Source organism: Phocoena sinus, chromosome 8 (genome assembly GCF_008692025.1).
Source record: "Phocoena sinus isolate mPhoSin1 chromosome 8, mPhoSin1.pri, whole genome shotgun sequence".
Classification (NCBI taxonomy): Eukaryota; Metazoa; Chordata; class Mammalia; order Artiodactyla; family Phocoenidae; genus Phocoena; species Phocoena sinus.
In genome coordinates this window covers 103,127,210-103,151,130 of record NC_045770.1, presented here as the reverse complement: position 1 = coordinate 103,151,130, position 23,921 = coordinate 103,127,210, and the positions used below count along the sequence as shown (strand labels likewise).

Below are 23,921 nucleotides of genomic sequence, written 5' to 3'. Positions count from 1 at the left end.
CCGCCTCTGTAGTCTCAGGCTCACAGCTCCACCTCCCTCCTCCCACAAACCCCGCCCAGGCAGGCGACAGGGAGCTGGAGACAACACGTCTTTATTAGGCAGGCCCCGAGGGGAAGGGCCACCAGGGCGGGCCACCAGGTCGGGCCACCAGGGGATGAGTGGATTGGTGTGACCGGGCCTAGCCACGCTCACAGATGACCTCGACGACACTGGGTTCCATGGGCACTGGGTCCGGGCAGCGCAGGGCAGCTGAGGCCACCACTTCGTCCAGCAGCAGGTGCACAAGCTCCTCATCAGCCACAAAGCGCCACAGGTAGAGCTGCAGGAAGTGGCAGTCCACCTGCACCTGCTGCAGCCCGAAGCGCCCGAAGGTGCGCAGCCGCACGCACTCCAGCAGTGTCTTCAGGCTGATTTTGATGATGCCGGTCAGCACCGACACCTGCACGTAGGGACACAGGGATGCAAATCCACTACAGCAGGTGTTGGGGAGGGGTACTAGATCCCCGAGGAAGGGCACCCACGTTCTGTGCAGGGGCCAAGGAGACGGCAAAATGCCAGTAGCTGTGATGGGGTGGAAAGTCCCAGGACCCAGGTAAGAGGGAGGGACCATACAAGGTTGGCCCCATCATCTGGAGGAGAGTGGACGGGGAGGGCCCAGCAACCTGAGGCAGAGATGGGGGTCAGCACTGATATGGGGAGGGGAGAAGCTTACTAAGTTGGAGGGAGAGTATCAGGTCCCTGAGCACGGGCTGGGTTGGGGCAGGGCCCATGGTGTGACTAGGAATCCCTGGGGAGGACCCAGGGCTATGGTGGGGATAAGGACGAGGGCCAAGAGGTATACTAGATTATCACCCAGACGCGGGCAGAGGGCTATGAGATGGTGATGGCGGGGCTCTGGATGACCACTCACTCCTAGAAACATCCCTCAGAAACAGAGACGGGGTCGGGGGGTGGGGAATCAGAGTCCTAGGGCTGCCTGGGCCAGTGCGGGGCTGCTTCAGCCAACCTTCCCAAGGGGCCCTGGGAAGGCAGGGTCACTGTGGACTTCAGACCTTATTGAACTCCACAGGACTGAACACGTCAATACGCTCAGAGAACAGCTTCTGGATGTTGCTCAAGAGGTTGGTGTCCATCGGGGCACTGAATGGGAGGAGACAAACAATCAGAGCCCACCCCTGCACCCCGGTCCTCCTTTCTCCATCCTCCCTGCGCCCACCCTGACCAGCCAGACCTGGGTGTGTAGCTGGGTGCATAACGGCCCTGCTGCCGAGAGCTGCTGTAAACGGAGAAGGTCCTCTTGCTAGAGTCGCTGCTCTGGGCCTTGCGAACACCCTCCTCATACAGGAGCCCCACCTGGTGGTGGAAGGAGGAACTGCAAGGAGGCCAGGGCACGGGGAACATGCAGCCCACCAGGTGCCTTGGGCAAGGGCCAAGGATGCCCTAAGTTACACACTCATTTGTTGTAACAATCACAACCGTTATAAAAACCACAGGGTAGTTAGGGCCTGTACCTAGTTGGTACCCAGTCACTATTTACAGAACCAGTGGAGTGGGGCAAGAGTGGAACATAAGAGTTGGTACTGAGGCCAAATCTTCAGGGCCAACCCTGACCTGATTTCCTGGGTGACTCTGGGCCTCAGCTTCCTCCTCCTAGCTGAAATGGGGGTGATGAGGCCACCATGGCTGAGGAGGAAGGCCGTAGCTGCAGGCACTGCCTGGCCCCTCCTGTCATGATCCTCAGAGGGCTGTTCCCCCAGCACCCCCAGCCCCGTCAGAGTTCCCCTGGCCAGCCCAGGGCAGCACCTGCACGTCGATAGCTGTCGTGTCCTCCACCACCCGCTTCATGACGGCGCGCACGTTCCGAGGCTCCAGGGTACTGAGCCAGTCCCGCGTCTCCACACTCTTGCGCAGCATCTGCGATATGACCAGGCCCTGCAGCTTCACGTAGTGGGTCAGCAGCCGCCGTGCCGTCTCCCTGGCCTCCGCACACAGTGTGCTCACGGGTGTCACTGGAGACTGGTCCTGAGCCAGGGATGCAGAGGACAGACAGGCAGTGGGCACTGGGGGCAGCTCTGCAGCCACTGGCCACCAGGAGCTGGGCACAGGCTGGGCAAGGGGCAGGCTGAGTTGGGCACAGGCAGCCCTGACCATGAGGGCACTGCCCGGCCTCCTGTGTTCCTAGCATCACCTCCCCCCACCCTGCTCTGAGCTAGCAGTTCACCTGCACCAGAAACTGTTCGTCGGTGAGGGTGAGGATGTAGGAGATGGTGGCGGTCTCGTAGTCCAGGCAGAGGCGGGAAAGCAGCAGGAGCAGGGCAGGCGGCGTGGCGCCCCCCTTCTCCCCGGGGCTCTCACAGAAGTTCTGAGCTGTCTGGCACATGGAGCGGATGAAGCCCACGATGAGGCTCTCACGGACACCCTGGCTGCAGAACTCGCCCTGTGAGGAGGAGCGCCGCAGATACACAGCAGGTCCAACCTTCCAGGCAGAGGCTGCTAGTGACCTTCTACTGGGACTCGAAGTGCCCTGGCCTCTCTCCAAGGGACAGTTTCACCCCGCATTCCAGAACCCCAGAGCAGCTCCCCTGCTGTGGGAAGGGAGTGCAGGGGGGCAAAGCCAGCACTGGGGACCCTGCTTGCAGATGCCCTCAGAGCCTGCCCCACCCCTCCAGGCTATGCCAGCCTTTCTCAAGGCAGCCTGAAACCACATCCAGACTGCCTGGGGCAAGGACTGTGTGCCCTGGTAGCTGCCAACCTGCATGCAAGATAAACGAAAGAATGCCCTGAAAAGGAAGAAAAAAAAGATAAAGGATGCCCAGGGGAAGATCGTACCCGGAAGTAGGGCTTGTTGGAGAAAGACACCTCCTTGGCAGTGAAGAGGTGCACAGAGGCCAGCGAGGCCTTAATGTGGCTCAGGGTGGAGCTGGCCACGTTGGCCAGCAGCTCGGCCAGGCCAGGGCCTTCCTTCCCAGCAACTCGAGGGGCGGCCAGCGCCTGCCGCACGTCCGTCAGGCAGCCCAGGAAGGCCGACTGCAGGCCCTGCAGGTGCTGGCCCAGGCGCTCGCGGGCTACTCGCTCCACGATCTCTGTGGCGGCCTCTGCCAGCCCGGCAGCGGCCAGCAGGGCCCCGGGCGCCCGCAGGCGCCGGTGGAAGCGGTCCAGCGCCCTAACGAGCAGGGAGTTGTCACTGCCACCCTGCTCCTGAGCCAGCCGCCGCTCCACCAGCGCAAAATAGCGGCTGCCCAGCTCCCGCGCAAAGGCTGCCAGCTTCTCGGCACCCGCCGGGCCCTGGGCCGCAAACAGCTCCTGGTAGGCCGCCGCCACCTGGCAGAGGCCCCCGACGAAGCCGCTGCCGCCGCGGTCAGTGAATTCTAACACGTCGGGGGCCGGAGGGGAGGGCCCCAGCTCCGCCTCCAGGCTCCTTAGCTCCTCCTCCAGCCGTGCTCGGCCGTGAGCCAGGAACTCCTCGCACAGCTCCTCCGCAGGCTCGCCCAGCGCCAGCAGCAGCTCCACGCACTCGGCTTGCTCAGGGGCGCCAGAGCCACCCTCCCTGCGGGAAGGGGGAGGGAGATGAAGGGCAAGAAGACAGAATTCGGGGCGGGGGCAGACCCAGGAGACCAGCGGGTGTGGCATGAGGGCCCAGAGCCCACACCTGAAGCGCTGCCGTAGCTGCTGGGCCAGGCGGGCCGTGATGACCTGGCAGTCGTCCTGGATGGCGCGGAACGAGGGCAGGTGCTGGTACTGCTGCAGCACGGCCCGCGCGCGGCCTTGGTAGCGCACCGCCTGCCCATAGGCGCCCAGCTCCACGCACTTGGTGAGGCGCGAGGGCAGCTCGAAGAGGAACTGCAGCTTTCGTAGCAGCGCGTGGACCCCTGGGGGACAGGGGGAGGTGGTGTTAGCCCCAACTCCCTGGGGGTGGCCCGCTTTAGCACCAGCTCTGGGGCGGGCCGCACCTGCCAGCTTGGTGATGCGCTCGTGGCGGTCCTGCAGCGTGGTGCTGATGCGCGCGCTGAAGTCCGTGATCACTGCCATGTTGGTGGCCAACCGGTCCATCTCATCCTCCATTTTCCGGAAATCGTTCTTCATCTTCCGGATAGTGTCTAGGAGGACAAGGGCGCAAGAGGGGGAAAGGCAGATGACTAGGGGCACAGGCAGAACACTCAGCTTGAGAGGTAGTCCAAATGCCCTCACACACACCCGCCCCCTTCCCAAACGCGCCTGAGCTCACTCCTCGAGGGTCACATTGAGGATTAGGTGCTTGAAAAGGACTGCAGTGGTGCTTGGTCACTATAAATGGGGGTGAGGTGTCATTATGTCAGTGCAGCAGACGTTTTCTGAACACCCCGTGTGTGCCCCTAGTCCCAGTGCAGTGGGGAGATGCCCATGAAGCCGCAGTCCTTGATCTCAGAAGATGCCCAGATCCAAAGGAGGGCCCAGGGCACTTGGCAGGGACCTGTCTGCTCGTTCCCAAGGGCATCCTCCATGCCCAGCACCCTGCCCGCCATGGGACAGACAGTAAATACTTGTTCAGTCTTACCTCTTTCCCAGAATTCCCTAACCCTTTCACTCTGCCTTCTAGAACATGGTTGACCTTCCCTGAAAGGTTCTTTCCCTTTGGTCCTGACAGAAACCTGCCTAAGGGGGCTGTTCTTCCTTTCAACCCAGATGCCTCAGGGCCTGGCCCCTTAACACTTCTAGATAGCTTCTACTCCTCCTCCCTTTGAGACCCCAGCTTCTTTGAAGACCGTGACATCAAGCTACACCCCTTCTTGTTGCCATGCCTACTGTCCTCTTTGCCACGCCCCTCAGTTCCAGATCACGGCCACACCTCCTCGTGGACATCAGCATACACAAGGATGAGCCTTTGGACATTCTTGCTGACCTCCTCAACTCCATCCATTCTTGCATCTGCCTTCTGTGCCACTCTCCCTGCCCTTGCTAAGAGCTGCGTCCTCTAAAACCTTAGCTTCAAGCCTCACAGCCTTCTGTAACTCTGGTCATTCACCCTGTTGACCCCGCCCTAACAACCCTTTGGCCTTTTCAGTAACTCCAGACCCAGCGGCCCTACCGCTTGGTCACTGTTTGTAATACCTCCCATGGCTGCACTTCCTTCCTCACTCCTCTTAGAAGCTGTGGTCCTCCACGAGCACCAGCACCCATTTGCAAGCCCCCTTGCATCTCTTGCCCCCGGCCCCCGTTATTTGTCGGCAGAACCCTACCACAGGTTAAGCCCAATTACCAGCCCACTCCCTAAGAATGACAGCTGAAAATGAGCCACAACATCATACCAACTGGCCTCCCTTTCAAGTTAGGACTTTAAGTCCCAAAGCAGCACTGCACACTGGTCAGCTGTCCTTCCAAACCTTCTAGTGAGTCTTGTGTTTCCATTTTCCAAAACAACATTTTGTCCTCAGTTCTCAAAACGCCAGTACATGCCCCCAACTCTCAAATGGTGACCTTGATTCACACTTCACAGAGAAAATACAAGCAAACATCAACTCCTTCCAAACCTGCAGAGTGAACAGATCCCTGAGGGAGTCTCATCCTGTCGCACGGCTGTGATGACTTGGACATTTCTGCCTCCAGTCCCGATCAAAGCCCTGCCTAGCAACTTACTTAATATCCTGATGTGGATGGCAAACAGGCACCTCAAATATGATATGTTGAAAACAGAATTTTAAAAAATTTTTTGAATTTTATTTATTTTTATAGAGCAGGTTCTTATTAGTTATCTATTTTATACATATTAGTGTATACATGTCAATCACAATCTCCCAGTTCATCCCACCACCACCCCTCCCCACCACCTTCCCGCCTTGGTGTCCATACGCAAAACAGAATTCTTGACTTTCCCCAAACCTGTTCCTCCACTAACCTTTTCCATTTTGGCTCCTGTTCATTTATTTCTTTACTTATTTTTTTAAATTAATTAATTTTATTTATTTATTTTTGGCTGCATTGGGTTGGGTCTTCATTGCTGCACGTGGGCTTTTCTCTAGTTGCGGCGAGCGGGGGTCACTCTTGGTTGCAGTGCGCAGGCCTCTCATTGCAGTGGCTTCTCTTGTTGTGAAGCACAGGCTCCAGGCATGCGGGCTTCAGTAGTTGTGGCACACGGGCTCAGTAGTTGTGGCTCACAGGCTCTAGAGCTCAGGCTCAGTAGTTGTGGCTTGTGGGCTTAGTTGCTCCGTGGCATGTGGGATCTTCCCGGACTAGGGCTTGAACCCGTGTCCCTGCATTGGCAGGCGGATTCTTAACCACTGTGCCACCAGGGAAGCCCTCCTGCCCATTTCTTAAGAGTCATCTTTGATTCTTATCTCTCCTTTACCTTACACTCAGTCCATTGGCAAGTTGCATAAGGTTTACCTCCAACATTTTCTTTCCAAGCCACCATCATCTCTTGTCCAACTACTACTAACATTTCCCAACTAATTTCCCTAATTCCACTCTGGAACTCACCATCAATATGCATAAATGAAAGCAATGAGGATGAAGCAGAAACATATCTATTATAGGAGACTTTAATCCACTTCTGTCAATCCGTGACAGACCAAAAGGATAAAAACCAAATGAAGCTACAGAAGTCCTAAATAATATCATTAATATGGAAGACCTATTTGATTTTTTTTTTTTTTTTTTTTTTTTTTTTTTTTTTTTTTTTTTTTTATGCGTTACGCGGGCCTCTCACTGTTGTGGCCTCTCCCGTTGCGGAGGACAGGCTCCGGACGCGCAGGCTCAGCGGCCATGGCTCATGGGCCCAGCCGCTCCGCGGCATGTGGGATCTTCCCAGACCGGGGCACGAACCCGTGTCCCCTGCATCGGCAGGCGGACTCTCAACCACTGCGCCACCAGGGAAGCCCGACCTATTTGATTTTTATTCTTTTCAAGATTCCATAAAATACACCAAAACCTTACCACATATTAGGTCATACAAAAAAATCTCAATAAATTTAAAGAAAAGAAACTAAATGGTACAGAAAGCATTCCCTGATCACAATGCAATGAAATTAGAGATTAATAACAAAACTAGAAAATAAAGAGATCCCATTATTTAGAGAAAACCTCATTATTATCAACTACTGGATCAAAAAGGAAATCAAAGCTGAAATTTCTGTATATGTAAAAAATAACAACAATCAAAACACTATAAGAACCTATAGGATATAGCTGAAGCAATGTTCACAGGAAATCAGTCCTAAATAGTACTAATTAGAATAAACATTCAACTCAAGAAGTTAGAAAAAGCACTACAAAAGAAACCAGAAAAGAAAGCAGAAAAATAAAAAAGAAAGCAGGAATTAATAAAGCTAAAAGCAGAAATTAATTTATTTTTTTAAATGGGAGAACTAATAAATAGATCAAAGGTCAGGGTCACTGAAAAAAAATGAAAAACAAAATATATAAAATGTGAGCTACCCTAATCTTTAAATGGGGAAAAAAATATACACAAAATAAGAAATAAGGGGAGAAACAATCACAAATACACAGATATTTAAAAAATCACAAGATACAACTTAGCTCAATTCTGTGTAAAGAAATTGAAAACCTAGATGAAATGGATAATTTGCCACAAAAAACCAGAATTTACCTAAATGGATTCCAGAAGAGCAAGAATACATGAACAGAGAGAACTGAGAATGTTGTCAAAGAAAGATTCTCCAGGACTTCCCTAGTGGCGCAGTGGTTAAGAATCTGCCTGCCAATGCAGGGGAAACGGGTTCGAGCCCTGGTCTGGAAAGATCCCAGATGCCATGGAGCAACTAAGCCTGTGCGCCACAACTACTGAGCCTGTGCTCTAGAACCGCGAGCCACAACTACTGCGGCCACATGCTGCAACTACTGAAGCCCGCACGCGTAGAGCCCATGCTCTGCAACAAGAGAAGCCACCACAATGAGAAGCCTGTGCACCGCAACAGAGTAGCCCCCGCTCACCACAACTAGAGAAAGCCCGCGTGCAGCAATGAAGACCCAATGCAGCCAAAAATTTAAAAATTAAAAAAAAAAAAAAGAAAGATTCTCCTTCCCCCCTACACAAAGGTGCCAGAGGATGTCATGGGGGTGCTGCCATAGCTCTGAAGGACAGCTCATTCCAAAGCTCTGTGTAAGAAGTACTCAAGCAGAGAAAATTAGAAAAGCGTTCACATTAACTTTGTGGAAGAAACATAACACTGATACAAAAATGTGACAAAAATAGCTCAAAAATGAAAGTGACACATTCATATCTTATGAACTGAGATGCATAGGTACATTAAATTAATTAAATAAATGGAGATACACATATAAATTAACAAACAGAATCCAGCAATGTATTAAAAGAATAATTGACAAATATGTCCAAATGGTTTTTATTTCAGGAATGCAAGGACGGCTCAATATGAGAGGATCTCGATAATAATTCACCATATTGAGATGAAAGAAAGACGATTCAACGGCTATTCTTGATTTAAAAAAAAAAACTCTCAATAAAATATGAACAGCTGAATATTTCCCTAACCTCCAAACACCAGCATCATGTTTAATGAGGCAATGCTAGAAGCAATTTCCATTAAGATCAGAAACATGGCAAGGAGGTTCATGATCACCACCGCTGTCTGACATTGTTCTGGGGTACTAGCCAACACAATTAGACTCAGGTAATATATTACAGAGATACAAAAATTGTAAAGGAGGTAAAATTATCACTATTTGCAGATGATATAATTGCATAAATTGAAAACTCTAAAAAACAAATCACTGAAAATACTACTACAAACAATAAGAGATTAGTAAGGTGACTGAACATGAAATTAATATAAAAAACCTATAGAATTAAGCAACAACATTCACACATAGTAATAAGAAGATACAGTAGAAAATGACCCATTTTAAATAGCAATTTTAAAAGATCAAAATATCTAGAAATAAATTTAAGAAATGTTCAACATTTACATAAAGAAACCTTTATAAGCTGAGGAACATACTAGAAGGCCTGAAGAAGTGTGAAGACATACCACATTCTTGGACAGGAAGCCCCAAAACCTAAGATGTTGATTCTCCCTAGAAATTTAACCTGATCAGTAAAATTTTAAGAGACCCCCCTCCTTTTTTTAAAAAAGTATAATTTGATGAACAGGTGGAAAAATAAGAAGGGGGAACTAAAATTTGGAAGTGAAAAAGAGTAAGAAGGAACTAGCCTTACTAGAATTTAAAACGTGCAGTTTTATAGCTACAGTAACTTAAAGTGTGTGGCACTGGTACATGGACAATTAGAGATAAATTGAACAAAACAGAAGGTTTTTCAAAAATCTAGAAACATAAAGAAATTTACTATTATGATAAAGGTAACATTTCAAGTCAGTGGGGAAAAGATGAATTATTAAATAGTGTTGGGACAACTGGAAAGCCATTTAAAATAAAAATATAGTTGGGGGCTTCCCTGGTGGTGCAGTGGTTGAGAGTCCACCTGCTGATGCAGGGGACACAGGTTCGTGCCCCAGTCAGGGAGGATCCCACATGCCGCGGAGTGGCTGGGCCCGTGAGCCATGGCCGCTGGGCCTGCGCGTCCGGAGCCTATGCTCCGCAACAGGAGAGGCCACAACAGTGAGAGGCCTGCGTACCGCAAAAAAAAAAAAAAAAATATATATATATATATATGTATATATATATACATATATATATATATATATGTATATATATATAGTTGGACTCAGACCTCACACCTTATATATACACACAGAGCAGAGGGATCAAAGTTTAAATGTGATTTTAAAATGTAATCACAAAAGTACATGAAGAAAGTCAGGGAGAATTTTAAAATAATATTAGGAATGGAAAAGGTCTTGCTTAGAAACACCTCAAACTCAGAAGTTATCAAAGAAGAGATTAATAAAATTGTTTGATCAACAAAAACCACCATGAGCTAAATCAAAACGAACTTTAAAAGAACTGCAAATCATACCATACAGGGCTACTTTTCCCTAATATGTGAAGAACTCTTACAAATCATTATGAAAAAGAACAACTCAGGAGTTCCTTGGAGGTCTAGTGGTCAGGACTTGGCACTTTCACAGCTAGGGCCTGGGTTCAACCCCTAGGTGGGGAAATAAGATCCCGCAAACTGCCCAGCATGGCCAAAAATAAAAAGAAGAAAAGAACAACTCTACAGAAAAATAGGAAAAGGACATCACAGACAAGGATATCAAACAGCTCTTAAGCATACAAAGAATGTTCAACCTCACAAGAGAAATTAAATTAAAACTACACAGAGGGACTTCCCTGGTGGCACAGTGGATAAGGCTCTGCGCTCCCAATGCAAGGGACCCAGGTTCGATTCCTGATCAGGGAACTAGATCCCACATGCATGCCGCAACTAAGAGTTCACATGCCACAACTAAGAAGCCCATGTGCCGCAACTAAGGAGCTGATGAGCTGCAACTAAGGAGACTGCCTGCCGCAACTAAGGAGCCCACGTGCAGCAACTAAGACCTGGTGCAACCAAATAAATAAATATGTAAATAAATAATCTTATTAAAAAAACTACAGAGATACTACTTTTCAGATTGTCAAAGACTGAAAATTTTAGTAACTTAGTGTTGGCCAGGGTGCATGGAAAGAGCTGTTCTCCCATTTGCTGGTGGTTGTGCAAACAGGTCATTTTCTACGGAAAAGAATAGGCAATATCTAACAGCAGTCACTTGTGAGCCTTCGCACACCCACACCTGGCCTGTGTGTGGCTCCTGGACTGTAGGAATGTTCTCTGAGCAGGATTGGGGCAGCAACCCAACTTGGGCAAAGTGAGGAGAAAAACATCAATGACAATTACAATAAAAAGGAACAGACAGACACAAAATATGCAGGGAAAAAATAGCTGGAAAAAATCAAACAAAAAAAATGCACAAGAACTCACAGAGCTAACACCTACAGAACAATTAAGAGATTTTTTAAAAAGTTACACGAAGAGGTAGACCAAGAATCACAAAATGAACTTCTCATGTTAGCAACACAGTCTGTGGGACAAGACCATTCACCCTTCTTAGATTCCACAGAGAGGAAGGTAACTAAAAAAATAAAGTCCCATAATATGAAACATCTGTACTACTCTTTGGGGCTACTGGTTGGAGTTACTTATATTTTTTTGGAAAATGGTGACTGTTGCCAATTCACAAATAATGAATTAATGGACATAGCACAGACAGTGCCGTGCAGTTAAAAACTGAATAAAAGGGACTTTCCTCGTGGCGCAGTGGTTAAGAATCTGCCTGCCAACGCAGGGAACACAGGTTCGATCCCTGGTCCAGGAAGATCCCACATGCCTTGGAGCAACTAAGCCCGTGCACCACAACTACTGAGCCTGTGCTCAAGAGCTCTCAAGCCACAACTACTGAAGCCCATGCGCCTACAGCCCATGCTCCACAGCAAGAGAAGGCACCGCAATGAGAAGCCCGGACACCTCAACGAAGAGTAGCCCCTACTTGCGGCCAACTAGAGAAAGCCCAGGCGCAGCAACGAAGACCCAATGCAGCCAAAAAAACAAAACAAAAAAAACAACTGAATAAAACCAGAGCAAAGGCAAAAGATGGAAGCTCAGGTACCAGAAGGCTCACGGGCTGACGATCATGAAGAGGCTTGGAAGTTCATGAGGCGTTTCGTCTTCCCCCAGTGAATTCTTGTTTTTGCTTACAAACCATTTAACCTATGACACAACCTCCTTCCAGGGCTGTCAAATGCTACCATCAGAGGAGCCGATTCATTTTGGAGTGGGTGTTTGGGACCATGACATTTAGGTACTACATTAGAAAGGAAACTTGAATCTGACTTTCAAAGGGAAAAAAAAATCCAAAACTAAGTTGTCATTAAAACAGAATAAAAGAAAACCTAGTACTGGTGGCATTGCTGTTGAATGCACAGCCACAGAGCCATTTAAATGGAAATAAAAGCTGCACCACGGCAAAACAAAAAACCATCCACACCACTGAGTAATAAAGACTACACTGTACATCCCCGAACTCTTTCAGGCTTGCTAAGATAAGTACTTTGCAACTAGAGCAAACTCTCCTTGGGAGGAGAGTGGGTGGTAACTGGTAGGAGGCTGGAGGGGGCCTTGTTGGTCATGCTGTTGATTGACCGGGGTGCTGACTACACAGAGGCGTTCCATTTGTGAAATTCCAGGAGCTGGCCACTATGACCTGTGCACTTTTCTGTTACTCTTCAGTAAAGTTTACCATTAAAGATTGTTTTGTCTTTACCTGGGGAAAGGAATGGGAAGAGGCTTTTCACTATACAACCTTTGGGACCTTTCCAATTTTGGAACAGATAAATGCATTATTACATAAACAAATGCAGTGTCTAGGCCAAAGGTTGGCAAACTATATACCCTGCGGGTCAAACCTGGCTTGATAGCGGTTTGGCTTTTTGATTTTCAACTGGGCTATAATGGACATAGCATAAAATTCAGTGGTTCTTAGTATATTTATTATATGCACAAGATTGCACAACCAACATTACTATCCAATTCTTTATTTCATCACCCCAGAAAGAAACCTTGTATCCCTTAGCAGTCACTCCCTATTTCACTCTCACCTCCGTCCCTGGCAACCATTCATCTATTTTCTGTCTCCATGGATTTGCCTATTCTGTACATTTAAAATAAGTGGAATTAGGGAGTTCCCTGGTGGTCCAGTGGTAAAGGATCTGCCTTACAATGCAGGGGAGGTGGATTCGATCCCTGGTCAGGGAACTAAGATCCCACATGCCGTGGGGCAACTAAGCCCACGTGCCACAAACTACAGAGCCCACGTGCCCTGGAGCCTGTGCGCCACAACTAGAGAAAACTCGCACACCACAACTAGAGAGAAGCCCACGCACCATAAGGAAGAGCCCCCACGCCATAACGAAAAATCGTGCATGCCTCAACAAAAATCCCGCGTGCCACAACTAAGACCCGACGAAGTCAAAAATAAATAAAATAAATAAATAATAATACCAAAAAAATAAAATAAATGGAATTACATACAGTATGTGGCCTTTTGTGTCTGGCATCTTTCACTTAGCATGTTTTCGAGGCTCATCTAAGTTGTAGCGTGTATTAGTACATCATACTTTTTTATGGCAGAATAATATTTCATTGTATGGAACAGACCACACCTGTTTTCCATTCATCACTTGGTGGCCATTTGGGCTGCTTTCACTTTTTGGCTGTCATGAATAACGCTGCTATGAACAACTGTGTATGTGTTTTTGTAAACATATGTTTTCAATTCTCTTCGGTATATTCCTAGGAGTGGAACTGCTGGGCCTCACGATAACTCCATGCTTAGCCTTTTGAAGAATGGCCAAACTGTTTTCGGGTACACCATTTTGCATTCCCACCAGGAATGCAGAGGGTTCCAAATCCTCCATATCTTCACCAACATTTGTTTTATTCCGTTTTCTGGAAAACCTAGTGGGTGTGCAGTGGTTATCTCATTGTGGTTTTGATTTGCATTTCCCTAATAACCAGTGATGTTGAGCACCTCTACATGTGCTCGTTGGTCATTTGTATATCTTCTTTGGAGAAATGTCTATTCAAATCTTTTGCCCATTTAAAAAAAAATTTATTTTCGGCTGCATTGAGTCTTCATTGCTGAGTGCAGGCTTTCTCTAGTTGCGGTGAGTGGGGACTACTCTTCGTTGTGGTGCACGGGCTTCTCACTGCGGTGGCTTCTCTTGTTGCGAAGCACAGGCTCTGGGCGTGTGGGCTTCAGTAGTTGTAGCATGTGGGCTCAGTAGTTGTGACTCGCGGGCTCTAGAGCACAGGCTCAGTAGTTGTGGTGCACAGGCTTAGTTGCTCCGCAGCATGTGGGATCTCCCTGGACCAGTGCTCGAACCCATGTCCTCTGCACTGGCAGGCAGACTCTTAACAACTACGCCACCAGGGAAGCCCCTGCCCATTTTTAAACAGGGTTGTCTTTTTAGTGCTGACTTAATCAAAGTTCTTTACATATTCTGGAATATTAGACCCTTATTAGCTATATGATTTGCAAATATTTTCTCCCATTCTGTGAGCTGTCCTTTCACTTTCTCTATAGTGTCCTCTGAAGCACAAGATTTAAATTTTGATTAAGTTCAATTTATCCAATTTTTTTCCTTTGATTACTTGTGCTTTTGCTGTCTATAAAGTAAAAACCCACTCCTGTGTGTCTCTACTCTCAACACTACTTCACACCTGACACCAGATGTGTGGGTTTTCCACTCATCAAGCAATTCTGTGACATCAGCTGGGCATCCTATGATTTAACAATTCTGACACCATCTACCGGGAGTTAGTGTCAGATCTCATAGGTTAAAGACTCAGTCCCACAAAACTATCCTCTCTCACTTTAGATTTCAATCACAAGTCCAGGTTGTCAGCTATGATTCTGACTGATTGGCTCTAAATTGGAGGTTCCCATGACCCCCTCCTCAGGTTCAATTAATTTGTTAGAGCAGCTCAGCAAACTCAGGAAAACAGTTTACTTACTAGATTACTGTTTTACTACAAAAGGAAACAACTCAGGAACAGCTAGATGGGAGAGATGTATAGGGCAAGGTATGTGGGAAGGGGTATAGAGTTTCCATTTCCTCTCTGGCCATGCTACTTTCCCAACACCTCCACATGGTTCACCAACCCATCCTTTTGGGTGCTTATGGAGACTTCACTACATAGACATAACTGATTAAACCATGAGCCATTGGTGACTGAATTCAATCCCCAGCCCCTCTCCCCTTCCTGGAGGCCTGGGGGGTGGGGCTGAAAGTTCCAACCCTCTAATCACATGGTTGGTTCTGCTGGCAACCTGCCCCCCCATCCGCGGGTTATCTAGGAGTTTTCCAAATATCACCTCATTAACATAAACTCAGGTGTGGTTGAAAAGGGCTTGTTATATAAATACCAAAAGACATCCATGTCACTTTATTTCACTAGAGCTATTTCAGGAACTGGGAACAAAACTAAATATTGTTAACAAGGCTCTTATATAGGAAATTACAAGGGGTTAGGAGCTATTCCAGGGATGGTGCACAAAGACCAAATATATATTTCTTATTATAAATCACAAATCACAGTGTCATATCTAACAAACTCTTGTCTAATCCAAGGACATGAAGACTTACACCCATGTTTTCTTCTAAGAGTGTTTAGTTTTAGCTGTTATATTTACGTCTATGATCCATTTTGAGTCAATTTTTGTACAGCGTGTGAGGTAGGGATCCAATTTCAATCTTTTGATATCGCTATCCAGGTATCCCAACCATGTGTTGAAAAACCTATTCTCCCTGTTGAGTAACTGTGGCATCCTTATAAAAAAATTAACTGACCACAGATGTACAGGTTTATTTCTGGACTCAATTCTATTCAATTTACAGAAGCCTACAGGTTGTTACGTGGGGCCAGATATTGGTGAGAAAACGGCAGCCTTCACGAGGGCTCACGCCAGTAAGAACTGCCACTGCCAGTGTCCTTGTCCCTACAGTGAGCCAAAGCCGGCCCCCACCTTAGCAGGAGACCCTCCAATACTCGCGGGTGTCAAAGCACTGTTACCTGCCCTGGCCATATTCCAATTCCTGATCCACAAGTCTCTCTCTTGCAATAGAAAGGTTTTATACCATAAAGTCATCGACTGCCACCTCTTCATTCCCAGCCACAACTAATGGGACTAGAGGGCAAAAATCTGACCTATCATCTAGCCACCTCGCTGCCACCTGACATTAAAGAAATAAAGACACAGACACAGGAGAAGGCCATGTGGAGACAGAGGCAGAGGTTAGAGTGGTGCACTGCAAGAAATGTTTTAAGTCAACCAGAACCTGGAAGAGGCATAAGAGCTTCTCCCCTAGAGCCTTTGAAGGGAGTGCAGCCCTGCTGACAACTTGCTTTTGAGCTTCTGGCCTCCAGAACTATGAGACCATAATTTCTGTTATTTTCTTAAAATTTCTGTTATTTTAAGCAACCAAAATTGTGACAGTTTGTTATAGCAATCATAGGACACTCACACAAATACTAAGGATTTTTTTCCCCTGTAGGAAGTGAGTGGCAGGAGTTTTCATTAAATATGTTTTGAATATATAAACCTTGCCTCTATTTTCTTAAACATAATAGTGTGGATGTACTTTAGACTGTTTTCTTGACTCTGGATAAACTTGATAAACTTTTTGCAAAGATAATGATTTGCCAGTGCTGCAGATGTTGACAGAGCTGTTGGTTCCTACACCAAGTGGTCCCAGGTTACTAGATTTTCTTGAATTACTATTTCTCCTTTATGGCAGTATTTTGTTTTAGTCTATTTGTCTACTCTCTGATTGTCATGATTTTATTTTTCACTTGTTAAACAATAGTCTAACATAAAACTTATTCATTTAGGGATTTACTTATTATGCACAATGTTTGTCTTTTATAGAAATGCAGTTCCTTCAAAAGCTACTACAGGTACTAGGACAAAAAAATCTGATTTTTTAAAGTTATTTTTGGACTTGTTTTGTGTTTGAAACAAGGCATTAAACATTATGTCTTATCTATAAAATTTAGACCAAGTTATTTAGCATCTCATTACCTCAGTTTCCCTATCTGTAAAATGGAGATATAGTTAACTACTTCATAGATGTGTAAGAATTAAATTAATTAATATATGTAAGCAGTTCAATCAGTGTAGTTTTATATTAAACACTCAATAAATATTGCCTAGTATTAACCAGTTAAACTTGCTATTATATATAACTATTAATAAATTAGTTTTACTTGTAAAGATCTGCTAATAATGAACTCTCTCAGTTTTTACTTATCTGCGAATGTCTTAATTTCTTTTCTAAAAAAATATTTATTTATTGTTAGTTAGTTGCACCGGGTCTTAGTTGCAGCATGTGGGCTCCTTAGTTGCGGCAGGTGGGCTCCTTAGTTGCGGTTCCAGGGCTCCTTTAGTTGAGGCTCACCAGCTCCTTTGTTGAGGCACGTGAGCTCCTTAGTTGTGGCATGCAAACTTAGTTGCGGCATGCATGTGGGATCTAGTTCCCTGACCAGGGATCGAACCCGGGCCCCCTGCATTGGGAGCGTGGAGTCTTATCCACTGTGCCACCAAGGAAGTCCCTCTCTTTCTTTTTTACAGGATATTTTTACTGGGTATATAATTCTTTGTTGACATTTTTTTCATTCAGCACTTTGAAATGTGAATCCACTGCCTTCTGACCTCCATGGTTTCTGACCAGAAATCAGCTGTAAATCTTATTGAGTATCACTTGTATGTGATGAGTCACTTTTCTCTTGATGCTTTCAAGTTTCTCTCTCTCTCTTTTTTTTTTTTTTAGCAGTTTCACTGTGATATGCCTAGGTGTGAATCTCCCTGCATTTATCTCACTTGGAGTTTGTTGTGCTTCCTGGATGTGTAGATTAATGTTTTTCAGTAAATTTGGGTAGGTTTGGGCCATTATTTCTTCATACATTCCTCTGCTACTTTCTCTCTCCTCTCACTCTTCCCATTATGCATATGTGGATACACTTGGTGTCTCACAAGTCTCTAAGGCTCTGCTCAATTTTCTTCATCCTTTTTTCTTTCTATTCCTCATATTGAATAATTTCAACTGACCTATCTTGAAGTTTGCTGATTCTTTCTCTGCTTGTTCAAATCTGTTATAGAGACCCTCTAGTGAATTTTTCATTTTCATTGTGGTACTTCATCATTTCTAGTTGGTTCTTTTGTTAAATAATTTCTTCTCTTTGATATTCTGTATTTGGTGAAACATTCTGATGCCTTCCTTTAGTTCTTTAGATACAGCTTCCTGTAGGTCTCTGAACATATTTAAAATAGTGGATTTAAATCTTTACGTAGTAAATTCAACTTCTGGGCTTCTTCAGGGACAGTTTCTACTGCTTTTTCTTGTGTATGGGTCCGATTTTCTACTTTATTTGCACACCTCATAAATTTTTATTGAAAAAACAGACATGTTAGATAATATTGATATAACATGGCAACTCTAGAAATCAGATCCTCTCTCCTCCCCAGGGTTTGTTGTTGCTGCTTGTTGCTATTGTTTGTCTAATTATTTTTCAGAGTTACTAAACCTGTACTAATTCGTTTCTGAACCAACTCTGTAAAGTTTGTATTCTTTGCTGTGTATAGCCACTGAAACCTTTACTTGGTTAGCTTAGTGATTAGCTAATGACTGGACAAGGATCTCCTTAAATATCTAGTACTAATAAATCTCCTAGTATTTACTGAGGCGCTCTGTGTGTGTGTGTGTGCGTGTGTGTGTGTGTGTGTGTGTTGGGGCATACCTTAAACACTCAGCCAGGAGGGTTACAACTCTCCCTTAACCTTCACTTCCTGCTTGCACTGAGCCTGAAGTAAGCCAGAAGTGAGAGCTTAGGACGTTCTCAGGTCTTTCTTTCTTTCCTTTTTTTTTTAAAAATACATTTATTTTATTTATTTATTTATTTTTGGCTGTGTTGGGTCTTCATTGCTGCGCACAGGCTTTCTCTAGTTGCAGTGAGTGGGAGCTATTCTTTGTTGTGGTGTACGGGCTTCTCATTGCGGTGGCTTCTCTTTGTTGCTGAGCACAGGCTCCAGGGTGCGCGGGCACAGTAGCTGTGGCTCGCAGGCTCTAGAGCACAGGCTCAGTAGTTGTGGCACACGGGCTTAGCTGCTCTGCGGCATGTGGGATCTTCCCAGATCAAGGCTCGAACCCATGTCCCCTGCACTGGCAAGTGGATTTTTTAATTTAATTAATTAATTTTATTTTATTTTTGGCTGCGTTGGGTCTTCGTTGCTGTATGCGGGCTTTTCTCTGGTTGTGGCGAGCGGGGGCTACTCTTCGTTGTGGTACACAGGTTTCTCATTGTGGTGGCTTTTCTCGTTGGGAGCATGGGCTCTAGGCATATGGGCTTCAGTAGTGGTGGCACGCGGGCTCAGTAGTTGTGGCTCATGGGCTCTAGAGCACAGGCTCAGTAGTTGTGGCACACAGGCTTAGTTGCTCTGTGGCATGTGGGATCTTCCTGGATCAGGGCTCAAACCTGTGTTTCCTGCATTGGCAGGCAGATTCTTAACCACTGCACCACCAGGGAAGTCTCTCAGGTCTTTCTTAAGTATGTGTACTACCGTACACATTTGTGGACTTCAAGATACCTAATAATGTGTCAGAGCTTGTCAAAGCCCCTAGGTACATCTCATTCCTCAGCTTTTCCTTTTAAGCTTTTGGGTTAGTACTATTGTTTGCCCAAGTGTTATCTGTCACTTCAGACAGACACACCATTTGCCTGTAACTGTTTTTGACAAACAACTCTGGTGAGAGACTTCTTTTTTTTTTTTGGCGGTACGTGGGCCTCTCACTGTTGTGGCCTCTCCCATTGCAGAGCACAGGCTCCAACGCGCAGGCTCAGCGACCATGGCTCACGGGCGTAGCCGCTCTGCGGCATTTGGGATCTTCCCGGACCGGGGCACAAACCCATGTCCCCTGCATCGGCAGGCGGACTCTCAACCATTGTGCCTCCAGGGAAGCCCTGGTGAGAGACTTTTAGCACTGGGTGACCTCCAGGTCAAGACAAACCTATGGGGTAGACTGTTTCAGGAAACCACCAGACAGGTTAAATAATGACAATTCTTTGGGCATGAGGCTTTGAAAGAACTCCAGCTTTGTTCTGCTCCCTCTAGTATTAGGAATATGGGCTATTTTTCAAGGCTACTGCTAAGCTGGAGAGGAAATGGTGGGGCTAAGACAAGCTAAAATACCATACGATTCATTATTTTTACCATGATTCAGCTCTTTTTCTTGAATAAATGCTCCTCTGATTGCTGCACACCTCTGGTTACTTTCCAGAGGTCTAAGAAAGCTTATTCTAACCATTCTGGCCAGTTCAGGGCTGCTTTCATGGAGGGGATATTTTCAAATGCACTTACTCCACTATGTTTGCTGACATCACTCTGGATGCCAGGGCTGTTTTTGTAAATGAGTTTTGCTGGAATACAGCCATGCTCATTCATTTATACTGTCTGTAGTTGCTTTCATGATAATGGCAGAGATAAGTAGTCGTGATAGAAACCAGATGGCCCACAAAGCCTAAAATATTTACTTTTTGGTCCTTTCAGAAAACCTAAAAAAAGAAAAGAAAAGAAAAACCTCACCACCCCTGTTGTATATCCTATGCAGTCAGACCCCGCTCCCTTCACCCCCACACTCTTGCTCTCCCTGCTCTGGTCGTAGAGTTTCCAGGGCCTTTGCACAAGTTGTTTCCTCAGCCTGGCCCACTCTGCCCCCAAATCCTCCCATCGTCAACTTTTTATCATTCACCTTAACTGTGACCTCTTTAGAAAAGCCTTTCTCTGCCACTCTCTCTATATCAGTCCCAACCACCCACTCTCTAATATATTATCCTGTTTCATTTTCTACAGAGCTCTTGTTGAAGTGAACTGATCTTATTTTCTTTCTTCATTATCTGTCTCTTTCTCTAGAATGTACATTCTGTGACAGCTGAGAAACTGTCTTATTTACTGCTATATCCCTGGTGCCTAGAATAGTACTTGGCACACAGGCAAATATTTGACAAGCGATTGAATAAATGAATGAATCAGTTGAATTAACGTATATTCATACTGATACCACTTTCCCTCTATGACCACTCCTGTCTCCATCGCAGGCTCACCCTCCTCGTCCCCATGGCCATCAAACGGAGGTGTTCCTCCAAGCTCTGTCCTGGGCTCTCTCCTTTTCTCAGGATCTAACCCATTCTTGACCAACCCTGCCCACACTTCCCTTTAAACTCTCCTCCTCTTCACAGCTGCCTCCAAGGCTTATTCCTCTAGCTCAGATCTCTTCTGAGCTCCAGAGCCACATATGCATCTGCCTTCTTGTTAGCTCCTTATGCACAGCTCCAAAACCTCAAAACCTAGCTCCCTTAGCCTCAAAGTTCTTTCAAAGAGTTATGAGTTCTCACCACTAGGTAAAGGTTCCCCACTTCTAGCAAGAGTCAGAAGGCCACTCCTTAGAGATACTCTGAGGAAAGAAGAGATGGATTGGACTAGACCCCCTCAAGCTTCCTTCCATACTGAGATGCTGTGATTACCTGACATGGATCTCTAGAGTTCTTATGATTAAGACCAAAATCCTTCTTATTTTGTCTACAAAGGCCTTCATGATCTGGCCCCACAGGCTCGTCCAGGTTTATCTCATGCCTTGCTCCCCTTAAAAAAACAAAACAAAACCAAACCTAGCTCATTATGTTCCTTTTCCAACACCTGATCTTCTTGCAGTTTCTTGGGCACCACATCCACCATCCACTGTTCAAGTTGAAACTTGGGTCATTCTGTACACCCAAAGCTCCTCAACAGCATGTCCTGTCGATGTTGCCTCCTAACACTTCTCAATTCACTCATCACTGTCCATCCCCCCCATTATCATCCTGGTGTTAGCTCCCAGAATCTCTGGTTCGGACTACCGAAATGGCCTCACTCCAGCCACCTCTCCAATCTATTCATTTCAATGTAGCCAGGGACAAGAGGGATCTTTTCAAAGCACAAATCACATCACTCATTTGTCTAAACACTTTGATTAGCTAAGTACTCTTTAGATAAATGGAAAATTCCTTAATGTGTTCTGAAAGGTCTCTAGTTAAACTCTACCACACCTATCCACCTGACTGGCTCTGCCCACAGTCTGCTTTCCCTCCTGCTACAGTAGATGAGCTCTTGACCTCCTGTTAAGGCCAGCCTCTCCAATGTGCACTGCTCAATCCCCTCCCTCTTTCCTGAGGACTTTGCTTCTGCAGTTCTTCCCTCTCTTGCACCACTGATGAGCTAATGTACTGGTCAAGCTTATCAATTCCATTTCTTGGAATGCCTTCTTCGTTTATCTTCTAAGACAGCCATGGTCTGGGTTGTTCTCAAACTTTCCCAAATGTTTGTTTCTATGAGAAAGAAGATTTGTGAGATTTTCCTTCTTTTCATGACTTCTGAATGCTAGGATGCACCAGGCTTCAGTCCTCAGACCTCTTCTCTCTGTACACTCCCCCCAGGAGAGACCATCTTGTTCCATGTACCTCAAGTTCCAGCCTTCTCTGAATTCCAGATCCCTCAACTAACAAATTTTTAAGAATCTTGAGCCATTCTACTTTTCCACGGTTACCACCATGGTCCATACAACCAGCATCTTGCCTGGACCGTTATAATAGCCTCCTAATGGGTGTCTCTGCCATCCTTGCCTCCCTATAGTCCACTCTCAACAAGTGGACAGAGGGATCCTTTTAAAACAACAGTCAGGTCACCCCATTCTTCTGTTCATCTCACTCAGAGGACAGACATTCCCATAGACTGCAGGTAGACCTGCAGGATCTGCCTCTAGGACTAAGTACATGTGGGTCCCAAAAATCTGAACAGTGCATTTCACCAACACAGGACAAAAGCTAGTGTGGATGATACTGAACAGTGTCTAGTACCATCTTGAATAGAGAATAAAGGGGACAGAAGGGAAAAAAAAACCTTTATATGATGTTTGTCCCTTAATGTCATACATTTTCTATCTCTGCTTCATTTAAAAAGAGAGAAAGGGAAAAGGGGAAAGGGGAAGGAAGGAAGGAAAGGAGAGAGAAAGGAAGAAAAGAAAGAAAAAAAAGAAAGAGTGAAAGAGAGATAAGCCCATTCTCAAGAAAGACCTGAACCAGAGAAGAAAACTACTACTAATGAGAGAAACTAACCATTACTGAGGCGTCCTTAGTGTCAGAGATTCTAAGTGCTTCAGGTAAATTCATTTCTTTTTTTTTTTTAATTCATTTCTTTTTAAAATTTCATTTTGTCCTTTTCTCCCCTTTGGTCCTCAAAACAACCCTCTGAGAACAGTTATCACCTCAATAGTCATCAAACCACAAAAGCTCTGAGAGAGAAAGATGAGAGTGCATTAGTGCCAGGGCAGGACTAGAATCTGGGTCTGCTCTGTCTAAATCCTCTGCTGGTTTCCCCAACACAGGAGAAACTGGGGTATGTGGGACGGTGAGGAGTGTGCCCCAGTAGGAATCACCTGTGGCCGAGATGAACTTGTTGTAGTTCTCATAGACCAGGGTCTGCATGTCGCTGTCTAGAGCCCGGATCTGCCGCACCATGTCCGTCTCACTGTCCATCAGCTGGGCCAGTGGGCACTCTCTTCGCAGCTGGAGGAAATTAGGTGGTTAGTATCCAGGACAAGGGGGCACTCATGTCCCCCAGCCTTGCCCCTAACTGGTAGGTTTTTGGTGCAAGAAAACCCTGATCCTACCCCTGCCAGGAATCTCAGACAAGGAACCTATAAGTGGCATAGCTCAGAAGTTACCAGGTCAGACCCTATTTGGGGTTTGTCGGCATTTGAAATACTCAGCTGCAACCAAGGCCCAGTCCTAGGCCTGTCAGCGCCTGGGCCACGCCCCCTATATCGGGTCTGTCAGAACATCAGCCCAGGAGACCTCAGACTTCGCACCATCTCAGGCCAGTCCAAGTCTGCCCACGACCCCTTATCTTCCAGCTCTGCCCCTATTGCCCGGCCCAGGGTCATCCTGCTTTTATGAACACCTCTTCCCTCGCCCCACCCGCCCCCGCAACAAAGTCGCAGGCGTGATGTGGGGTGCAATATATCGGGGGCCTGTTCCCCCTCCCGATACACACACCTTGTCCAGATACACCTCCGGGTCGAAGTGCGCCCCATTGAGATCTGTAGGGTCCAAGGGGTCCGGCCCCGCGGGGCGCCCCGCCGCCTCCACCTCCGAGAGGCCGTAGTAAAGCTTCAGCATCCCGTGCGCCTTCCGCCGACGCTCCGGAGCCTCCGCCTCGGGCCCCTCTGGGGAGTCCCCAGGTCCACAGCCCGGGCCACGTCCTGCGACTGCCGCCGCCATGGCTCCAAGTGCAGCCCACAAGAGTGAGGCTGGGCAGGGGATAGGGAGGAGGTACTTCCGGGAGCCATAAAGTTGTTGTTGAAACAAGGCAGTCCTT

General features: G+C 46.6%; 1 protein-coding gene across 3 annotated transcripts; it reads right to left on the bottom strand.

The window, feature by feature from the left end:
* Positions 1-74: 74 nt before the first annotated feature.
* VPS51 (VPS51 subunit of GARP complex) lies at positions 75-23,890 on the bottom strand. 3 transcript variants are annotated; one of them, XM_032642022.1, is made up of 10 exons: positions 23,600-23,890; positions 22,981-23,110; positions 3,951-4,097; positions 3,650-3,869; positions 2,830-3,547; positions 2,222-2,437; positions 1,804-2,022; positions 1,232-1,353; positions 1,053-1,140; positions 75-439 (listed from the first exon to the last, which is right to left on the bottom strand). In XM_032642022.1, exons 1-10 carry the CDS (start codon positions 23,822-23,824, stop codon positions 179-181), a joined length of 2,346 nt encoding a protein of 781 aa, XP_032497913.1. In that variant the 5' UTR covers positions 23,825-23,890; the 3' UTR covers positions 75-178. The 3 variants fall into 3 exon arrangements, with proteins under 3 accessions (XP_032497913.1, XP_032497914.1, XP_032497915.1); XM_032642023.1 differs by having other exon boundaries at positions 1,804-1,914; positions 23,600-23,840; XM_032642024.1 differs by lacking the exon at positions 23,600-23,890 and adding an exon at positions 19,872-20,065 and having other exon boundaries at positions 22,981-23,112.
* Positions 23,891-23,921: the final 31 nt, after the last annotated feature.

Excerpts from the sequence above, each read along its gene's own strand:
- VPS51 (XM_032642022.1), bottom strand. The coding sequence starts at position 23,824 with ATGGCGGCGGCAGTCGCAGGACGTGGCCCGGGCTGTGGACCTGGGGAC. Across the intron at positions 3,870-3,950 it reads GCGCATCACCAAGCTGGCAG|GGGTCCACGCGCTGCTACGA; the intron begins GTGCGGCCCGCC and ends CCTGTCCCCCAG. Across the intron at positions 2,023-2,221 it reads ACGAACAGTTTCTGGTGCAG|GACCAGTCTCCAGTGACACC; the intron begins GTGAACTGCTAG and ends TCCCTGGCTCAG.